Raw genomic sequence first — 19,417 nt, forward strand, 5'->3', positions numbered from 1 at the left:
TCTGCTTCCCCTTAACCTGCATATACATTCCATATGGGCAATACTCTATGCGAGCAAACATTCACACCCTTAAGGGCTCGTTTGGTTGCCCACATAGCTTAGCCTGACTCGTATCTAGTGAGCCAAGCTGAATTGAGATAGGGTGAGGAGATACAATATGGTCTATTTAGTTTGCTATATGTCCTCAGGCTGACTGAGTAGAGATTATGTTTAATTGCACGTATGAGTACATGTTGCATTACAAAAGAATTTATTTTTTCACCAAATAATATAGGATTAAAAATATTTTTATAAATTAGTACACAATATTAGTGAATTTTTCCTATTTTTGAAAATTTATTTGAGTATTAAAAATTGCTACAAGTTATAAAAGTAGGTTTTTTTTAGAATTTTAATTAAATATTAGTTTAAGATTTTTAAATCAAACCAATTAGAATGGGTTGCTAGTGAGTTCTAATTTTCTCATAATTTTTTTTAAAATTTTTAGACCACTTTATACTCTTAGATAAAATCAGAAGTTAAATAAAAAAAATACATATATACTTATACGAGCGACTTGCATTGAACTCGGGGTGGCTCGTGAGGAACGAAATCGATTCGCGTTTCCAGGGCATGGCTTGAGCGCTCGACCTGCACGCGCGGAGGCTGGCCCGAGCGCTCGGCCCGTTAGATCTGTGATCAATGGCTAGAGATGCAGATGAGGCTAACGGCACTGGACTCCTCTCATTGGGGAACCGGGACACCTGCGAAATCGTAACCCATCCGGGCCCAGCACGGACCGTAGAACAATACACCGGCCCATATAACCCCGACCCGTCCTACGCGCTCCGCCGCCTCTTCTAGCTTCACGCGTTGAGATCCCAAACCCTCTCTCTCGCGCGCGTCTCCACGCCCTAGGGTTTCGCCTCCGCATCCGCCTCGCCGGGGAATAGATGCAGCCGCCGCACCAGCCGCCGATGAATGGGCAGCACGGCCCGCCTCCGACGCAGAGCTCCGTGGCACCGCCGCCTCCGCAGCAGCAGCAGGCGCCCCCGACGCCGTACTACCAGCAGCTGCCGCCGCCGCAGTACTACCAGCCGGGGGCTCCGCAGGCATGGGGCCAGCAGCAGCAGTACGCGCCGCCACCGCAGCAGTACGCGCCTCCGCCGCAGCAGTACGCGCCTCCGCCGCAGCAGTACGCGCCGCCACCGCAGCAGTACGCGCCCCCACCACCTCAGCAGTACGCGCCCCCGCCGCAGCAGTACGCGCCTCCACCGCCTCAGCAATACGCTCCTCCACCGCCTCAGCAGTACGCGCCGCCGCAGTACGGGACCGCGCCAGGGAGCGACGAGATCAGGTCGCTGTGGATTGGGGATCTCCAGTACTGGATGGATGAGAGCTACCTCTACAACGCCTTTGCTCACGTGGCGCAGCAGGTGGTGCCCCTCTCTTTCCTCCTCTCCCCGAATTCAGGATTGTACTTTTGCGTGTCGAATTCCTCGGTGCAATATTCTGAGAACTAATCCGTGTTTCGGCATTGTGCATCTGAGAGTATGCACTTCTATGGACGAAATAGGTTCTTTTGGTTTTGATATGCGCGGCTTTAGGAGTTGTGATACGCTTATTCATGTTTTCTGTTCTAATTTTGGATACTATATGTTCCCTTTCCTGTTCCGGCCAGTGTTTCCCTTTGAGGGGCCAACGAAGTCATAAACGCATGCTATTTTAATCAATATGTTCGGTGTTAGGTCTAGAAGCATGCATACCAGTATATGGTCATAGCTGTTGGTACCGATTCTAGGTTTTGTTTTTCTTGTCGAACTGTTAATGTATTATTATCATTCTGTCATGTGTGATGTGCAATGTGTTTCTTGTTGAACTTATAATTTATCATTCATCGAGAGTGTAACACATTGATGTATTTGTAACTAACTTATCTCAAGGTATTATAAGACAATAAGGTGTGATTTTTATTGTGTGGCATGCTCTGACATCGAAGCTTCTTTCTATTATGTTTTTCATGTTATAACTCGGGATTGATAGTTGTGTTGCAAGGTCACCTATGCCCATTTGTTTTTGCAACTCTCGAAGTACAATATCTGGAATAAATTCTACAAGACTTTCGTAATAATTTTAGTTGATCTAACTTGTTGTCTGGTGGAGAACATAATCATTGTATGTTTTTGCCTTTTATAGAAGTGTTTTCTCGATTGGTGCTAATGGTTTCAAGGAACTGCAGATTGCCTCCATGAAAATTATCCGCAACAAGCAGAGTGGGCATTCTGAAGGTTATGGTTTTATTGAGTTTCACTCTCGAGCTGCTGCAGAACATACTCTGATGAACTTCAATGGGCGGATGATGCCTAATGTTGACCAAGCTTTTAAGCTAAACTGGGCTTCTGCTAGCGCTGGTGATAAACGTGGAGACAATGGTTCTGATCACACAATATTTGTTGGTGATTTGGCTGCTGATGTTACTGACTCCATGTTGGAAGAGGTGTTCAAAGCTAGCTACCCTTCAGTTAGAGGAGCCAAAGTTGTCACCGATAGGCTCACTGGATGCTCCAAGGGATATGGTTTTGTGCGTTTTGGAGATCTAAATGAGCAGACACGTGCTATGACTGATATGAATGGGATGATGTTATCTACAAGGCAAATGAGGATTGGACCTGCAGCTAACAAGAAGAGTATGGATGCTCAGCAGACATATGCAACTAACGGTATGGCATTCGGATAACATTTTCCTGTATGTTTTTAATTTTCTTTTCAGCTGTTTCGTACTTGTGTAGAATCCTCCAGGGGATACTGATTATTGGAGCATCTATGGGTGCATCACTGCATTATTTTAAATACCAAGCCAACTTACCTACGTATGCTGATTTTTCACTGTTTGTACTGGATGATAGTGTTTTCATAGCACACGGTTTCTTTCTAGTCAATCCACCTCGGCTTAGCCAGCATTTCTTCTGTTGCTGTATACAGGCATTTCCTTCCAGCTCTTTCCTTTCTAAGATTGGGATAATGTAAACATAACCAAGTAATAAAAAAACTGAACAAAATTCATGTTTCTCAAAGCAGGATGCCATGCCATCTGCATTTAGGGCTTGGAAATGTCTTCAGCTGTCTCCTGTAATCCATGCCTCGGTTAGGTCAGTGTTTAAATTTTGCGAGAATATGGTTCTAAAGTACTTAAGAGTTAAGATGGCCAACAATGCTATCTATGTGTTCTCACTCTTTTGCACCACTTTATCTAGACTTACTTTCCATTCTTCCAGTGCTTTCAGTTCTAGTTTGGAACCTACTATCCAGCATGCTTCAGTACTTTTAATAATTAAAATGTATACTTATCAAATAGTCTGCATTATATCTCAACTTTTTTCTTATATCTGCATGTAATGTCACCTGTAGCTTATCTGGTTTACTCCACATTGTACCATGGTGCAAAAATTCTCTTTCCATTTTTCCCACCTTTCTATTACTTACACGGTTATACCTGCACTTTGTTTCACCTGTAGATTATCTAGTTTTCTCTGTTGTACAATGGTGCAGATTCCATTAGCTTTTATTCCTCGTTAGTCTGCCTTGAATACACTTTCCCAATTCCGCATATTTATTATTTCTTCATATATTTTGCTTTCTAAATTTTATCTAAATAGTGTTCATTATGTTTTTTCAATTTACCGTTACCAAGCAAACGATAGCCATTCAACCATTAAACTTATACGTCTTGAGCATTTTCTGAGATGGTTTGGGTTAGGGATTGCGATGGCCTTGGTATCCAGTGAATTCTTTTCCTGATTTGGAATGTTTTATCTATCACTTATGCCCCCAGAGCATAATTAAGTGTTTAAACAATATTAACTAAACCGATCGATAAATGATTGGAAATTTCTTTCATGTCTGTGGTAATGCACAGAGCTGTGGTAATGCACAGAGCTGATTCCAGTTGATTAAATTTACTGCAAAATAGTCAGGGTGATCTAGGCCCTGTTTGTTTCAGCTTAGGCTGGCTTATTGTTGGCTTTTGTAAAGCTGAAAAGCTAGCTTCCGATGAAATAAACTAAAAGCTGATAAGCTGGCAGAGAGTGGCTTTTTTGGCTTCTGGTGTGTTGAAAACCTAAAAATTTCTCGTAAAAGCCAAAAACCATAAGCAGCTTTCAGTAAAAGCCATTTTTCAGCAAAAGCCTATGAGTTTCAACTGTGCCAAACAGGGCCCTAGTTATCTAGGATATCACATTGATAATCTGGCCTGATTTACTGATAACCGAGCTTCTGCACTTAGTTTTCTCTGTTGCAGCCAAGCTTATCAGTGCAGTGAACAATGTTCTGTGAAGGGAGGATTACTTGTATTCTTTCCCCATCTCTATGGAATGGATAGCCTTTTCTTCACTTGCTTTATTTCATGCTCTTTAACTCGCATGGTCTTTACTTTTTTGTTGTTAACAGTAGAAGTTATTGGATTAATGCTGACAACTCTATATGGGTCTGAATGCCCAGCCATTTTGCCAGATTTGGGCCTGGCATCCTGATTTTACATAATGCACAATTATTATATGAACACTCTTTCTGAATCTGATGGTATCTATATGTCTTGTCGTTGCAGGAGCATACCAGAGCTCTCATGGAAATTATTCGGAGAATGATCCCAACAATACAACAGTGAGTAAACCCATTTTTCTTAAGGAAAAATAGGAGTTGATGTTGCCTTATCTTTCATTATTTTGCAATAGGTCTTTGTGGGTGGGTTAGATTCCAATGTAAATGAGGAGTATCTAAGGCAAGTTTTTACTCCATATGGAGAAATTGGCTATGTGAAGATTCCTGTAGGCAAACGTTGTGGATTTGTCCAATTTACCAGCAGGTTCAGTGATTCTTAAAGCTATTTAGGTAACCATTTTTACCTACTATTTGTGAGTTAATTTTTACTTCTGGTTTGGCATCGCCATACATCCAGGTCATCTGCTGAGGAAGCTATCCGAATGCTGAATGGGAGTCAGATTGGTGGGCAGAGTGTTCGGCTTTCATGGGGCCGTAGTCCTCAAAACAAACAGGTATTGTGTGCAAAGTAAATGTTATCTGTTACCAAATGGTCGCTGCCTATACATTGATTAACCCAACATCATCCCCACAGGCTCCACAGCAAGATGCCAACCAGGTTAATGGCAACAACTACTACGGATACCAACAGGGTTATGAAGGTTATGGCTATAGTGCACCCAGTGCACAAGATCCAAGCATGCAAAACTACTATGGATACCCTGGTAATGGTTATGAGCAGCAGCAGCAGCAGCAGCAGCAGCAGCCACCAGCACAAGAGCAGCAGCAGCCCCCTCAACAGCCTCCACAACAGGTAGGACGCCAACAAGAACCTTCCCTCGTTTTTGAAATCGTGTACCATCTTCTCTTTTTTAAAAGTTCAATCAGTAAAATAAACAAAGACATAAATCTGTCTCCCCTAAACCACTGAACAGAGTTTCAAAGCCATAGTGTTCTGTTTTCTTTTTTTTTAGCTGATGAATAACTTAGTTATCTTTTACCCTGCAGTGATTAGTGGTGAGGTGTTGATTGCTTGTGCACTCTCGGAGCGATATCAATTAGAAGTGACGTAGTAGAGCTACATGAATTGTGGTTGGACGTGTAATCCTATAGAGGTTCAGTAGGTGCATGGACAACTCGTATCTGTTACTTTGAAGGCACTCCTGATGTTTCAATTTGTGCGACATTAAGATCTTAATTATGTTATGTTGTGTCTATGAGATCGATGTTATCATTGGATGGTCAGTCTGGCTCTTTCTTTTGAAATTACCCTGAAGTATTTGCTCTTATATACGTTTGTGCTTGTTGAAGGTCGAATTATATCAGAGAACCCTACTTGACCAACATTCCTGTCGGACTGGTGGCTATCTGACCTTTATTTTCCATGAATTGTGTGCAGCATGTCTAACGAAAATGTGGAAGTTTGGGTAGTGCTTGCTACCTCCGTTCTCTAAAATTCGTTAAACTCGCCGTCTGTGGAGGAGGCATCAAATTCAAGAGGTGGTATTGTGTGATATTTGTCCTTCGGCGATGGTCGGGTTGTGTGTATGTGTACAGGACTCAGGGGTGCGAACAATTTGACCTTTGGCCCCTTTCTGCGTCACGGCGCGTAGCGTCAGAAATAGGGTACGTCAAGCTCTCAAAAATCATCACATATATCAGACAATGGAACATCACAAGAAAGTTTAATGATACAAGTTTGTTGGATGCCCGTACTATCATTGAAAATGCTAACACCTCGGAACTGGAGTACTATTTTCATCGATCCTTGCTAAGTACTAGTATGTCATTTCCTTTTGTCAGTACAATTTAACTTCATTAGCTTACACTACTAGATTCATAAGAATGCTCGCGAACAAATAGTAACAGCCATTTCCTAGGATTTCAAACTTAAATCCAAAAGTATCAATTCAAAACTTTTCAGACAGATATTTCTTTTCATCAGTTCGGGCCAATACGGGCATGTTAGCACTGAATTTGTTCAATCTCTGGATATGCCTGATAAGTGGATTTGTATCTCATATCAACTCCCAGAAAACCAGAAAAAGAAATGCCTCAGCACCGTCAAAATTTCCCCCACTGCGCGGTATGGAGAGCTCACTAAAGCTAGGCAACCCCCATCAAGAGCAACCTATGCAGTTTCCAAAGTCTAACTGTGCATTTTACTCAAGAGCTTCAGGGCCAACGCCTCCTGCTGAGCGAGAACGTCACCATCCTTCACAGCATCATCACCTTCGTCGTCACTATCAAAGTACTTTTTGCCATTGCTGGATGCGTTTCGGCCTCTGTCAGACTCCGAGTGGCTATCCTCATCTGACCCTGTTTCTGTCTCCTGCCTCTTGCGCTTCAGTTTCACCTTTTTCTGCAGCTTCTTCTCGCGCAAGCTCTTATTGTGTTGGAGCTTGTCCTCCTTGTCATGCTCCCGCATTTCTCTCAACATCTCTGCATACCGCTGGGAAACTGTAGCAATGGGGATAAAAAGATAAATACATAAGTTTGCGTTCACATCATTCGTGCAAACTATATGCAGAAACAAAATAGAGACTGAACAGACTTTTATCCTTGTGAACCACGGCCTCTGAAGCCACTTCTTCAGCAACGGATGCGAGAGGAGGGATAGCATTGCCATCATCATCATACTTGACCCTCGTTCCCATTGGCCTGTGCACGTTTATCTTCAGTTTCTTCTTTTTTAAGGGCCTTCCCAGTCTGACAAGAACAACTGGTTAGCATAGCTTCTGCAGAACAATATCTGGAACTAAAATATCTGGTAGCCTGAAACTTGAAGGGTAGCAGGAATGTCATAGTTTCAAAATTAAGTTACAATCGACATACTCTGTGACTTTCTCTCGTTTCGTATTTGTATCTGTGGTGGACTCCTTGGGACGAAGGATATCGTCAAGTCCATCATCTGTATTAGTATCTGCGGTGGGCTTCTTGGGACAAAGGATATCATCATCTCCATCATCCTCAATCAAATCTCTGTTGACCTGTGGATTGATGATAACTTCAGGTTTGGAACTGGATTTCATCTGTTTCATATCAATATCATCCATATCCTTCTTCACCACATTCTTCTTGTGGCTTATAAAGCGGATGTTTGGGGTAACAGGCAGACCAAGCGAAGCAGCATATGCAGCAAAATTCTCTGAAGAGAACCTGCTCAGGTCGAACACCTCTTTGTCTTTCTGGAGGTACACTGACTTAAGATATGTTACAAAAGCCCTTTTACCCAGTTGTTGCAGATTGGGAAATTTAACCAGCACCGAAGCTATATTCTGAGATATCTGCTCCAGTTGTTCTGCCTTTGGCTACATCAAAACAATTTAGACAGTAAGTAACGAATAAACAAGAAATGCAATAGATAAAGTAATTGCGTTCATGTTGAGCAGTTCTATGATATAAACAACTATCACTATTCTGTCACTAAGAGCGAATAGTCATTCTAGAAGCTTGTCATTCAGTGTACCGGCATAGATCAAACATCATAAAAAGCACTAAAAACAGAAAATCTTACTGCTAACCTTTCGAATATGTATAGGTATTTTACTTCCGGTTGCCTTCAATTTTTCAAGCATTCTTTCTTCCTCAGGACAAAGGAACATAAGAGCTTTTCCTTTCTTGTTATAACGAGCTGTACGGCCAACTCTATGGATGTAATTATCAATGCTTTCCGGGCAATCAACCTGCAAATGTGATAAATAGGTTATGGCATGAGAAATTCAAGGAAAATAGTAGTGCCTTTAAGATGACATACCTGTACCACCCAATCCACATTCTCTATATCCAGTCCTCTAGCGGTTATATCAGTTGAGAACAGAACTGAAGTAGTTTCATTGAAATCTGCAACTATGGCCTGTTGTACTTCATGTTTCATCCGTCCATGCATACATTTCAAAGGAATACCAGGACGAAGTTTCTTGAAAATTTCAAAAACAAATTTGACCTGCAGAAGTCCGATATTGAAAGAAATTACAAAATTCACTTCTAGATCAATATGTTTATGCAACACATATGCACTCTTGAGAGAAACAATTAAATGATTACCTGCTTGACACTAGATAAGAAGACTATCGTTTTTGAATTTAGATGCCTTTTAATGAAGCTCCAGAGCATATTTAGCTTCTGTTCAAGAGGCACAATCATGGCATACTGCTCAAGAGTATCTGGGGTGGCTGTCCTAGCCTCCTCGTGCACACTTATATATTCAGGATCCTTCAGGCTAACCCTTGCAAGGTCCTTAACTGACTTCGTTTGTGTGGCAGAAAACAGTAAAGTTTGTCTTACTCTGGGAATCTGAGAAATGATAGCATCAACCTGACTTCTAAAACCATGATCAAGAATTTGATCTGCCTCATCAAGCACCAGCATCTGTTTGCCATAGAAAAAAGAAAAGGAGAGCATTTTAGATTATCAACATCTCAACATTTGGCATTCACTGTAATCATAGAACAAGATATGTCTGGTGACCTGGAGCTGTGAACAATCGAAGTTAGCAGTCTCGTTGAAGTGCTGGACTAACCGTCCAGGCGTGCACACTAAGATATTCAGGCTGTTCATGCGTGCCTTCTCTTCTTCGATACCTTTGCGCTTACCAACAATAACACCACCACTAAGGTTATGAAACTTTCCCACCTTCCTGATAACTTCAAAAATCTGCCCAGCCAAATCGTTTGTGGGAGAAAGGATAATGCAACCCACACCATCCTCTGGACCCCATCTCTCTCTGTACAGCTTCTCTATAACCTACCAAAAAAAATTGTGATAAGTTCTTCAAGGTGTTTTAGTAGTTATAAACTTATATGTTATAATCAACTACACCTCTTTGCAGGAGGCACCTGACATGCAAATATGATGAGCTAAACAGCCAAGATGTATGAAATAGCCGGGCACAATTCAGAGAGCTAGGGTCCTAACTTCAAAAGAGATTGAGCACGTATATAGCTAGAAATCAAAACTTTGGTAACAATTCACAGTGCTAGGAACGTTCTTGGGGCGAAGCTAGAAGTAAAATGATGGTGGTACAAAATACACAATCCTAAAGTGACATTGTGCTTTATAATTTGAGGCCAAAGGGCGTGATATGGTCAAAATAAGACACTTACTACTGAAATTTTGATTTACCTTGGTGCATGTGCACCACCCCAGCTCTACCTAGCTTCGCCTTTGCTTCTTGCTCTTCGAGGAATTTTACTAGTTATAAACTTATACGTTATAAGCACCTCTTTGCAGGAGGCACCTGACATGAAAATATGATGAACTGAACAACCAAGATGTAAGAAATAATAATTTACCGGGTACAATTCATAGAAAATTCGAAACTTCAAAAGAGATAGGAATGGACTCGGCATGCCGGAGCATGTATACAGCTAAAATCGAAAGTTTGGTACAATTCACAGTGCTAGGACCGTTCTTACTCTGCTTCCTCAGCGACCGAACTTTAGGGAGAAAATTAGCAGCAGCGGGAGCCTTACCGGGATGACGAAGGCGAGGGTCTTGCCGGAGCCGGTCTTGGCCGCGCCCAGGACGTCGCGGCCGCAGAGCGCGTGGGGCAGGGCGGCGCGCTGGATCTCGCTCATCTCCGTGTACCCGGCCTTCCGCAGCGCGTCCTTGGTCTTCTGCGACAGCGGCAGCTCGTCGAACTGCTTGCAAGCGCCGTACTCGGGGTGCTCCCCGTCCCCGGAGGCCGCCACCGGTCCCGCGGACTTTGAGGGGAGCGGCGGGGGCTTGGTGCCCGGTAATGGTTTGCCGGCGTCAATCCATTCGTCGAGGAGGCGGATCTCGTCGGCCTCCCGGAGCCGGCTCTGCTTCGCCGCGACGCGGCGCTGCGGGCGGCGCATGGCGCTAGGGTTTAGAATTCTGGAGGAGGGACGGAAGGTTCTAGAAGGCGTGGCCGTTCAAGTGTTTAGGGTTTCAACCGGAACGGATTTTGCGGTAGGAGACAGTAAAAGATGTTGGTTTGAGGCTGGAAAAATGAATTTATCCGTTTTTTTTTTGTCTTTTTTCTCTAGCCCGGGTATTCAAATTTGGAAAATTATGGTGAAAGCCATTGCTAATTTTATTTTATTTTTAAACAAAACTCAGTTTAAATCAAATATACTATTGATTGTCTCAGTGGCATGGATGAGCCACCATATCATTCTTACACAGAATATATACGAGTTTGAGACGAGAATATAGATATATGTTAGAATTTTTCTATTCCTTAAAATATGAAAATGCTGGTATGAGCCTTTAAACTCATAAAATTTTGAGGAGGAAAAAAATCATTGCAGTATAGTTTTGGATATGTTGTTTGTGTCTGCATGATATGTGTAACCAATCTCATATGTTGTCTCACAATCAGTGATATGCTACAACAATTCGATCAAAATTTTTTCTAAAAAATTACTAAAAAGCATTGTTTTCATGATAGAGACATCTTTACCTATAAAACCTAAAATGTGATGGTTTGGTTTAGGAAATGCCAACACTCCATGGAGAAAGGAACTATAGTTACTTAAGAAAATACAAAAGCCATAGAAAGAATGCACCCCTACACAAAAAAAAAACGCAACTCTCACGTGAAAAAGTGAAATACAATGAAAACACAATTCATAAAACCAATGTTCATAAACACAATGAAAAACAAGATTTTTATCGTTCTTCCCTGCTATATAGTTTGTGTATCTAATGTGCTTCATAAAGTTGACTAAAGGTGTATTTGGTTTTCCAACAACAAATATTCTAGCTTGGTAGGCTAAGCTAGGTGTTTGGAGCCGTCAATTTTTATTTTTTATTTTTGAATTTGAGGGCTACCTTGCCTCGCTCAACCAGAAAAACATCATTCCTGAGGGAGAGTCGATTCTGCTCGCCTTCAACAACAAAATGAACCTTCAACAGCAAAATGGAGCTCCATTATTACCTGCAATAGCTTGTTGTTTTCTCGCTCTCCACACCGCCCTCTTCCTCGGCCATCCTGAGCTATTTTTGCTGGGCATTACTCCATAAATCGACCAGATAAAGTTTCAACCACGCCGCGAGAGTCCGCTAAGAACTAAGAACCACCAAGTCCATTCATCCTCTCCCTAGATCTGACTGCTGCAAGCCTGACAGAATCTATCGCTCTGGCTGTTTCTTCGGCACCAGACGAACTCCTAAAGCAAGGCGAGTGCCTCATCTTCTTATTGCAAGGTCTACACGCAATCCCTCATCTTAAATGCACCCCAAATCTATGATTCGCCATGTTCGGTGTATGATTTTGCTAGATTGATTTTTTTTTTATGTTTGTCAACAAATATGTAGCATCCACGTACTGATGATTGTGCTAATTGCAGTGTTAATTTGCTGAAAAAGCAAACGGTAAGCTTGGCAAATTTTAATCACAACTAAATGACTAGGCTAGCTCGGTAATCCAACCAAACGGGTTGCAGTTGCAAGCCGGGCGTAGAAGGATTGGGTAAGCTTGCCTAGCTGAGCTAGTGTTCAGATTAGCAAGACTACCAAATGTACCTAAGAGTCTCCCTGACTTGGCTCAAATGCACACTTGTTGTTTGATATAGTATTTTTTTAGCTCTTTTAAACCTCTTACCTCTTTAGAGTTGTGATTGTCTCCTCTGTAGAGGTAAGAGTCGTGATGGTCTCCTCCGTTGATTATATATTGATTTCTTTTACCTAATAAAAACCAACCAATCAATGCATACAGGTAAAAAGGAAACTACTTTCTAAAAAAAATAATGACACGGTTAATATATGCTTTCTAAACTTAGCTATGCATGCAATCTCGAAAATCAGAGGGGCACCTACCAAAAAACAACGACCAACCCATTAGCATTGGCATACATGTAAAAAATCAAATCGCAAAATTTTGCATCTCGACACATTTATTACGTGAAGACAAAACGTTTGTAATATGAACTTCCAGCTGTTATTCATGTGATATTCCTATGATTTAAGTACCCGAATTAGTTCAAATATTTCAGTCATAAACTTAAGTAAAAGCTCACGTAATTGCTTCGTTGTCAAAAGTCAAAACTTCGAAATTTAGTATCAAATTTGAAGTTTTGCAAACAAGAGTTCTATATTTGTAAGATGTTCAATTTTTTTACAGTTTATCTTTTCAAAATGTAATTCAAGTTTATGAGATATAGAAAATGAGGATTCTGTTCACTAATAGCAGTTGGCATAGTTCTATTTGTTTCCTTATAAGCACATAATAAATTGATGGTAGTATCTATTGCCTCCCATGGGGAAATAGAAATATTAAGTTATCAACCATTAGATCAAGCCACAATGTACGGTTCATATTAACTTAGAGTAACCTAAAATCTGCCAATTTTTTTACGAAGTTCTTTTTCAAATTATACGAGCTCTCCCCATATCCTGGGGCTTAAACATTTGGGGGCAGTCCCTACGTACTTATGTTCGAGTGGGAAAATGAAATCACTAAATATGATTAGAAATCACAATCAGACATGTATAGCAGCGCGCAGCAGCTACTTAGTGGATAGTGTGGAGATGAACAAAATTGATGTGGCCCTGGTATGCAGTGGTGGATACATAGTCGAAGTGTAGAGGACTCTTTTCTTTTTCCTCCTCTATCTCATCTCTCTCTTCTTCTTTCTCCTTTTCCCTCCTGCTTCTCCTCTTCCATCTATTTCTTTCAATGGTGTTCCAGCTAGTAGGAAGGCTTGAACTTCTCAACCCTTGTGTATCCGCCCCTGCCGGTATGATATCGACATCTTACCAACTTTGTAAACCACATGTTCATTGGATCCATCCAAATTGCACTGTGGCCGACCTGCAAAAGTAGTTTATGAGAAAAGTTTACTTGCATCAATTTTATGCCAATCAAAATACTAAAAAGGTTACGCGGATTAAAATTTAATGGAATTCCCAAGTTCAAACGATTTGACGATCAACTGCACGCTTTCCCCCCTAAAATCACCTGTTATTAGCTTCCCTGGGGCATTATTTTTTATTTACTCCTCTGCGGTTCTGCCCAACAATGTCAGGCATTATTTTCCTTTTTACTCTTTTTTTTCTAGAGAGAGATGATTCAGGTTTTAATTCTATGTGGTAAGTGATCAAGTGTATTAGAACCATCTCTTAGAAGGCGTGAGGGTATGACTCCACTCACCAAGGTTTTAAGTTCTGATACTGTCGGAGGATGAACTCCTGTCGCAGGGATCCCGAGAGACCCCTTTTTAGAGATTCGGCCGGGGGGATGATCCTGAACGAGCTTGTTTTGGGAAATAAGCGGGAAACGAAAATAAATGCAGTGGCTGGTGGGAGATGATCGTCCTAGTGCGAGAAAGATGGGTGCACCGGGGTTTAGACAGGTTCGGGCCGCACAGGGGCGTAACACCCTACTCCTGTGTGAGTGCTATATCTGTTCTTGAAGGGAATTCTTCAAGGATGTATCTGGTTACAAAAGAGAGCCACTTACTGAGAGCTTGAGGCTCTCATGTTCTAGCTTAGCTTGGGCTGGTTCGAGCGTCTGCGTCCTCTTTCTTTTTCTTCTTACGGTCTCCCCTTTTACGTGTTCTCCATCCTTTCTTTTTATAGGCGCGCTGACCTCGACATATCCTGAATAGGAAAGAGGGGGTGCCAGTGCCAAGGTGCCACGGAGAAAGGCGTCATCATTCCGTCTTGGCGAAGTGACAGGGGCGGTGGAAAAATGCGGCGCGCATCCGACCACCCGCCACTGTGGATGCCCTCGGGCGCCATTAAGGGGGCCCACCGGGCAGCCTCAGAGGTGCCCGGTGCGCCCACCCTGTCTTGTTCTTCTGCCAGGGCAGGGTGGCAGGCGGAGCGCTTCGATTCTGGCAACGTTATCCCGAGGCACCCGGATGAAACGGGACGGGACCCGTGCATTTAATGGACCCACGCCCCCCTGCCAGTGCATGGCAGGGTCTGACACTGGGGCGTGGGCAGCTGAGAATGTCAGGATGTCAGGCCGCGCGTGCCTATTAAATGCGACATTGGGCCTTTGACTGGCTGACACCCCGACGATGGGACCCTTCGGGTCGTCGGACGATCTTGCGTGAACCTTCGGGGAACCGAGTCCTTGGGGGCTACCACGTGCAGCCCCGAGCCCTCTCTCCCGAGCACTTTGGTGAGACCTTCGGGGAACCGAGTCCTCGGGGGCTACCACGTGCAGCCCCGAGCACTCTCTCCCGAGTACTTGGGTGAGACCTTCGGGGAATCGAGTCCTCGGGGGCTGCCACGTGCAGCCCCGAGCCCTCTCTCCCGAGTACTTGGGTGAGACATTCGGGGAACCGAGTCCTCGGGGGCTGCCACGTGCAGCCCCGAGCACTCTCTCCCGAGCACTTGGGTGAGACCTTCGGGGAACCGAGTCCTCGGGGGCTGCCACGTGCAGCCCCGAGCACTCTCTCCCGAGTACTTGGGTGAGACCTTCGGGGAACCGAGTCCTCGGGGGCTGCCACGTGCAGCCCCGAGCACTCTCTCCCGAGTACTTGGGTGAGACCTTCGGGGAACCGAGTCCTCGGGGGCTGCCACGTGCAGCCCCGAGCACTCTCTCCCGAGCACTTTGGTGGGACCTTCGGGGAACCGAGTCCTCGGGGGCCGCCACGTGCAGCCCCGAGCACTCTCTCCTGAGCACTTTGGTGGGACCTTCGGGGAACCGAGTCCTCGGGGGCCGCCACGTGCAGCCCCGAGCACTCTCTCCCGAGCACTTCGGTGTTTGGATCATCGGGGGACGACAGTACTCGGGGATAAGCGAGAAACCTCCTGAGCACTTCCTTCCCGGTACTTGGACTCTACGGATCATCGGGGAACTGGGGTGCTCGGGAACCTAGAGGCTACGGCCCCGAGCACCTTCCCCCGGGACTTAGTTTTTTCTTATCCTGCAGGGTGGACCTCGCGGGATGGTGACATGTGGCGGATGGCCGGCCCGGTCTCGGGATTCAGGGACCCCTGGTTCCTAATACACCGACAGTAGCCCCCGGGTCCATTGGTAGGCGACGGGGACGGAGACTGCGAATGGGCCCTTCGTCGCGGCTGAGGCCGAGGCTGGTGCAGACGCCATGTAGCAAGCTTTCGAGAGGTGACCCTTGCGGACCCAGACCTCAAGTATGCCCCAACGGGAAAAATGAGTGGACGCGTGTCCACACAACTTCCGAAGGGTATGATGACCAAACGGGCGGCACGTGCGGTCGCTGCGCAGATCGAGGAAAATACGCCTGGCAGCCGCTGACATCGCGCGATCGACGGGAGATTCGCCTGGCAATTGCGTGGATCGAGGCGACGCTTCGCTGAGCGAACCGTTTGGGCGGCAGTTTTTGAACTTTGAGATATAAAAGGGGGAATGGATCGGTCCGTTCCCCTCTTTACGCTCTCTCGCACTTGTGCTCCTGCCTTCTTTGTGCTCCGAAGCCCTTAGGAAATTCTCAGGCGACCGGAGCATTCTTCCTTCTCTCTCTCTCTCCACCACCAAAACACCTTCCATCTTTGCCGAGATGACGAGGGTTGGAGGAGGACGCCGGGACAAGGCTTCGGATAGCATCTTGCCGGAGTCTCGTCTGAGGAACGAGGAGGCGGCGGATAAAATCAGTAAACTGCTGGTGCCGGAGGGGCAAGAAGGTGCTGTGGTGGTGAGGCCGGTGAGCCTGACGCCGGCGATGATCGTCCCTGGGCGGACCGTCCTCTTCACCTCTTTTGTGGCGGCGGGGTTGGTGCCGCCGTTCTCCGCCCCAACTCTGTGGTGGTGTTGGTGACTTTCGCGCATCTCTGCGAAATGTTCGTGGGGGTGATGCCGTCGGCGACGCTGCTTCGTCATTTCTTCGTCCTTCGGCCGGTGGGGAAGAAGAGGGGGTACTCCACGGCGGACGTCACGGGGTGCTGCAACCTTCGGCTCCGGGACGGCCTGGGGGATCGTTACATTCCCCAGGTGCTCCGCAGCAAGTGGGAGGAGTGGCGACGGGACTGGTTCTTCGTCGACGTCGACCCCCATGAGCGCCTCGAGCTGCCGGAGGCGGCGGCGGAGCCTCGGCGATCGACATGGGAGGCGCCGCCGCCGGAAGACGCGAGGCTGAAGCCGGTGCTGGAGCGCATCCTGGAATTGCACGAGTCCGGGCTGACCTCTGTCATGGTGGTCGTGGACTTCCTGCGCCGTCGGCTGGCGCCCTTGCCAGAGCGGGCCCGGCCGAGCTGGTTCTATACCGGGCCGGAGGACATCACCAGGACCCAGATCGGCGCGAGCTGGGATCTGGAGCAGGCGGAACTGCGGGGGATGACAAGGGTGATCACCGGAACGGAGGACATGGGCCGGATGGAGCTCCCGTGGCCGGAGATGGCGCTCTGCGCCAACCCCAACCGGGTGGCCATTATGGCGGGGCTGCCGGAGTTCGACGCCCAGGGGCCTGTGGACCGGCCAAGAAGCCGGAGTCCCGAGGCCTCTGAACTCCCCGGGCTAGAGGAGCTGCTTGGTGAGGAGACTACTGCTAGCTCGGCGCAGGCTGGCGACGGGGCCGCCTCAAGCAGCAGCCGCCGTGCCAGAGAGGAGGGCGCCACCGAAGTCGTCGAGGAGGTGGCGCTGGGGGATCGGGGAAAGCGCCCCCGGGCCCTGATCCTGGTGCCGGACTCTCCGCCGTCGCCAACGGCAGCGGCGGCATTTCCGGTGCTGGAGCCGCGCCTGGTGCGGATGGGGCCTGCACCGGCGCCCGCGACCCGCATGGCGGAAACCGAGACTCGTGCGGCGGCACCCGAGGCCCGCACGACGGCGCCCGAGGCCCGCGCAGCGGTTCAGCCGAGCCCTCAGCGGAAGAGGCGGCGGGAAGAGTCCGGACCGACGGCGCCGGACCCGGACATCAGGCTCCCAGCGTCCAAATGGCGGTATCGGTGAGTCTCCTTTCTTGCTTTTCTATGGGCATTTCTGTCCCGAACTAAGCTTTGGCATTTTTCATCTGTCTCCCGTAGGCCGGCCGCAGGTGCTACTGCAACGGAGAAAGAGCGGGCGCCGAGACTAGAAACGAGCCCGCCTGCAGCTCCGGCGGAGGCGGGCACCGGATCGGCGGAGGTGCCAATCGTCGTGGCGGCCAGCGGGAGAGAGACGGAGGCGGCGGCCGAGAGGAGGACGGAGCAAACGTCCGGATCCTTGGCGCCGGCGGAACCTACCCTGGGCGTGGAGAGCCCGGGGCGGATGATGGTGGAGGCGGACGCTTTGCCGGGGCCGGCGGACAGGGCGGCCGACGCGGGAATGCGGCCACCGTCCGAGTCTTCGGCGCCGGCGGAGCCTACCCCGGGCAGGCAGAGCCCGGGGCGGATGGCAGCGCAGGGCCCTGCAGAGAGCTCGGCCCCCCTGGAGGCACTCTGCGGAGAAGCCTGGGCCCCACCGGCGCCCGGCCAGCCCGCCGACCCTTTCCTGGCCGCCATTGAAGGCGTCAAAGTAGCGGTCGGGCGGCTGGGCGCAGCGGTGGATGCCAAGGAGGGGGAGCTTGAAGCTGAGCGCGCCCGCCTGACGTTGGAGAAGGCGTAGCTGGCGGGCGCCCAGGAGGAGGCCCATGCGGCGGCTGTGCGGGAGCAGAAGCTCCTAGAAGATATCCGCGCGGAAGCCGCGCGGGAACAAGAAATTTTGAAGACCGTGCGGGCAGAGGCCGCGCGGGAACGAGAAGACGCCGCCCGCCTGGCTGAGGCGTCGAAGCAGCAAGCTGCCGAGGCCCTTGCCAGGATGGGGCAGGCGCAGGAGAGGGAGGTAGCAATCGCAGCCCGGGAGCAGGCTGCGGAGGAGTGGCAAGCCGAGCTGACCTGCCGGGAGGGCGCGGCCGAGAAGACGTGCGCCGACCTCCAGCGCAGGGAAGACGACCTTCGGAAGATCAGGGAAGAGATCCACCGTTGGGAGGAGGATGTTTCCTTGCGGGAGGTGAACAACGAACTATTAGCGTCGGAGCTCGATGTTCGGGAGGATTCGGTGACTCAGCAGGAGGACGTGCTGGCCCGGCGGGAGGGCGAGCTGAGTCGCCGAGAAGGCGAACTGAGTCGTCGAGAGGGCGAGGCTGACGCGGCGGCGGCGGCCATGACGACCAGGGCGGAGCAAAACGCGAAGCATGAGGCGGAACTGACCGCCCGCGAACGCGCCTTATCCGAGGTGGTGGCCAAGATGAAGCAGGCTACTGCCCCCGCAGCAGTTGGCGGTTCTTTCGGTCCGGTCGGGAACCAGGGACTCGAGGCGCAGCTGCGGGCCGCCAAGGAGAAGCTCGAGACCGCCTTTGTCTCGCGGGTCAACCTCGAGCATATGCTGGAAGACATACTCCGGCGGATACGGCGGGCCGTGGAGAAGGGTGGCCTCGGACGACTCGTTGAAGGCGAGAAGGGCGACGGCCCCGCACGACAAGTGTTGGGGCTGCAGCAGGTCTGCGAGCGCCTCGAGGCCCTGCCTTGGGCAGTCCAGGAACTTGCCGCCCGGGAGGGACATGGCTTGGCACATGCAGTGGCCGAGCACGTTCTGGCCTGCTACTGAAGCAGGGACCCAAACTTCCCGCTGGAGCCGGCGCGGGAGGGGGTGGTCGAGGCTGAGGGAGAGGCCGCCCGGGTAGCGGTCCAGAGTACCGCCGCCGTGGTGGCGGCCGGCTTTAGGCGAGAGGTGCCGCCGCCGCCAGCCCCCGGGGACGACTCAGAGGATTCAGCCGACACCTCTGCTGCTGACTAGATCTTTTGTAGTCTTTTTTCTTTTGTTGTCTTGATGAATGTAGATGTAGGAGTGAAACCTTAGAAAAAAAGCCTTGTACATATCCTGTGAATATTAATGGCAACTTTTCCTCGGGCTCGTAACTCCAGTTTCTTTGAGTGTTCGATGTTCCTTCTGGTGTTTTGTCCGGAAGTCCCGGGGAGTACTCAGTCGGGCCGTTCCCGACCTTCCCGTCCCCGAGAATGAAGTTGTCCTGATCGCTGCTGCTGGCGCAGT

General features: G+C 48.2%; 2 protein-coding genes across 2 annotated transcripts; one reads left to right on the plus strand and one right to left on the minus strand.

The window, feature by feature from the left end:
• Nucleotides 1-824: 824 nt before the first annotated feature.
• LOC133893418 (RNA-binding protein L-like) lies at nucleotides 825-5,804 on the plus strand. The gene is made up of 7 exons (XM_062334428.1): nucleotides 825-1,415; nucleotides 2,219-2,699; nucleotides 4,583-4,638; nucleotides 4,710-4,840; nucleotides 4,934-5,030; nucleotides 5,111-5,329; nucleotides 5,524-5,804. The coding sequence occupies exons 1-7, from the start codon at nucleotides 933-935 to the stop codon at nucleotides 5,524-5,526; spliced, it is 1,470 nt and encodes a 489-aa protein (XP_062190412.1). The 5' UTR covers nucleotides 825-932; the 3' UTR covers nucleotides 5,527-5,804.
• A 568-nt stretch (nucleotides 5,805-6,372) lies between these two features.
• LOC133893417 (DEAD-box ATP-dependent RNA helicase 32-like) lies at nucleotides 6,373-10,444 on the minus strand. The gene is made up of 8 exons (XM_062334427.1): nucleotides 9,990-10,444; nucleotides 8,986-9,261; nucleotides 8,563-8,886; nucleotides 8,273-8,461; nucleotides 8,040-8,201; nucleotides 7,351-7,826; nucleotides 7,070-7,224; nucleotides 6,373-6,975 (listed from the first exon to the last, which is right to left on the minus strand). Exons 1-8 carry the CDS (start codon nucleotides 10,353-10,355, stop codon nucleotides 6,665-6,667), a joined length of 2,259 nt encoding a protein of 752 aa, XP_062190411.1. The 5' UTR covers nucleotides 10,356-10,444; the 3' UTR covers nucleotides 6,373-6,664.
• Nucleotides 10,445-19,417: the final 8,973 nt, after the last annotated feature.

Source organism: Phragmites australis, chromosome 15 (genome assembly GCF_958298935.1).
Source record: "Phragmites australis chromosome 15, lpPhrAust1.1, whole genome shotgun sequence".
In the NCBI taxonomy this organism is placed as follows: Eukaryota; Viridiplantae; Streptophyta; class Magnoliopsida; order Poales; family Poaceae; genus Phragmites; species Phragmites australis.

What these genes read in the sequence shown, in the direction of transcription:
- LOC133893418 (XM_062334428.1), top strand. Translation starts at nt 933, where the DNA reads ATGCAGCCGCCGCACCAGCCGCCGATGAATGGGCAGCACGGCCCGCCT. An exon ending in ATGATCCCAACAATACAACA is followed by an intron (nt 4,639 to 4,709) that starts GTGAGTAAACCC and finishes ATTTTGCAATAG; the next exon opens with GTCTTTGTGGGTGGGTTAGA. An exon ending in GTAGTCCTCAAAACAAACAG is followed by an intron (nt 5,031 to 5,110) that starts GTATTGTGTGCA and finishes TCATCCCCACAG; the next exon opens with GCTCCACAGCAAGATGCCAA.
- LOC133893417 (XM_062334427.1), bottom strand. Translation starts at nt 10,355, where the DNA reads ATGCGCCGCCCGCAGCGCCGCGTCGCGGCGAAGCAGAGCCGGCTCCGG. An exon ending in TACCTATACATATTCGAAAG is followed by an intron (nt 7,827 to 8,039) that starts GTTAGCAGTAAG and finishes GTTTTGATGTAG; the next exon opens with CCAAAGGCAGAACAACTGGA. An exon ending in AAACGAGAGAAAGTCACAGA is followed by an intron (nt 7,225 to 7,350) that starts GTATGTCGATTG and finishes TGTTCTTGTCAG; the next exon opens with ACTGGGAAGGCCCTTAAAAA.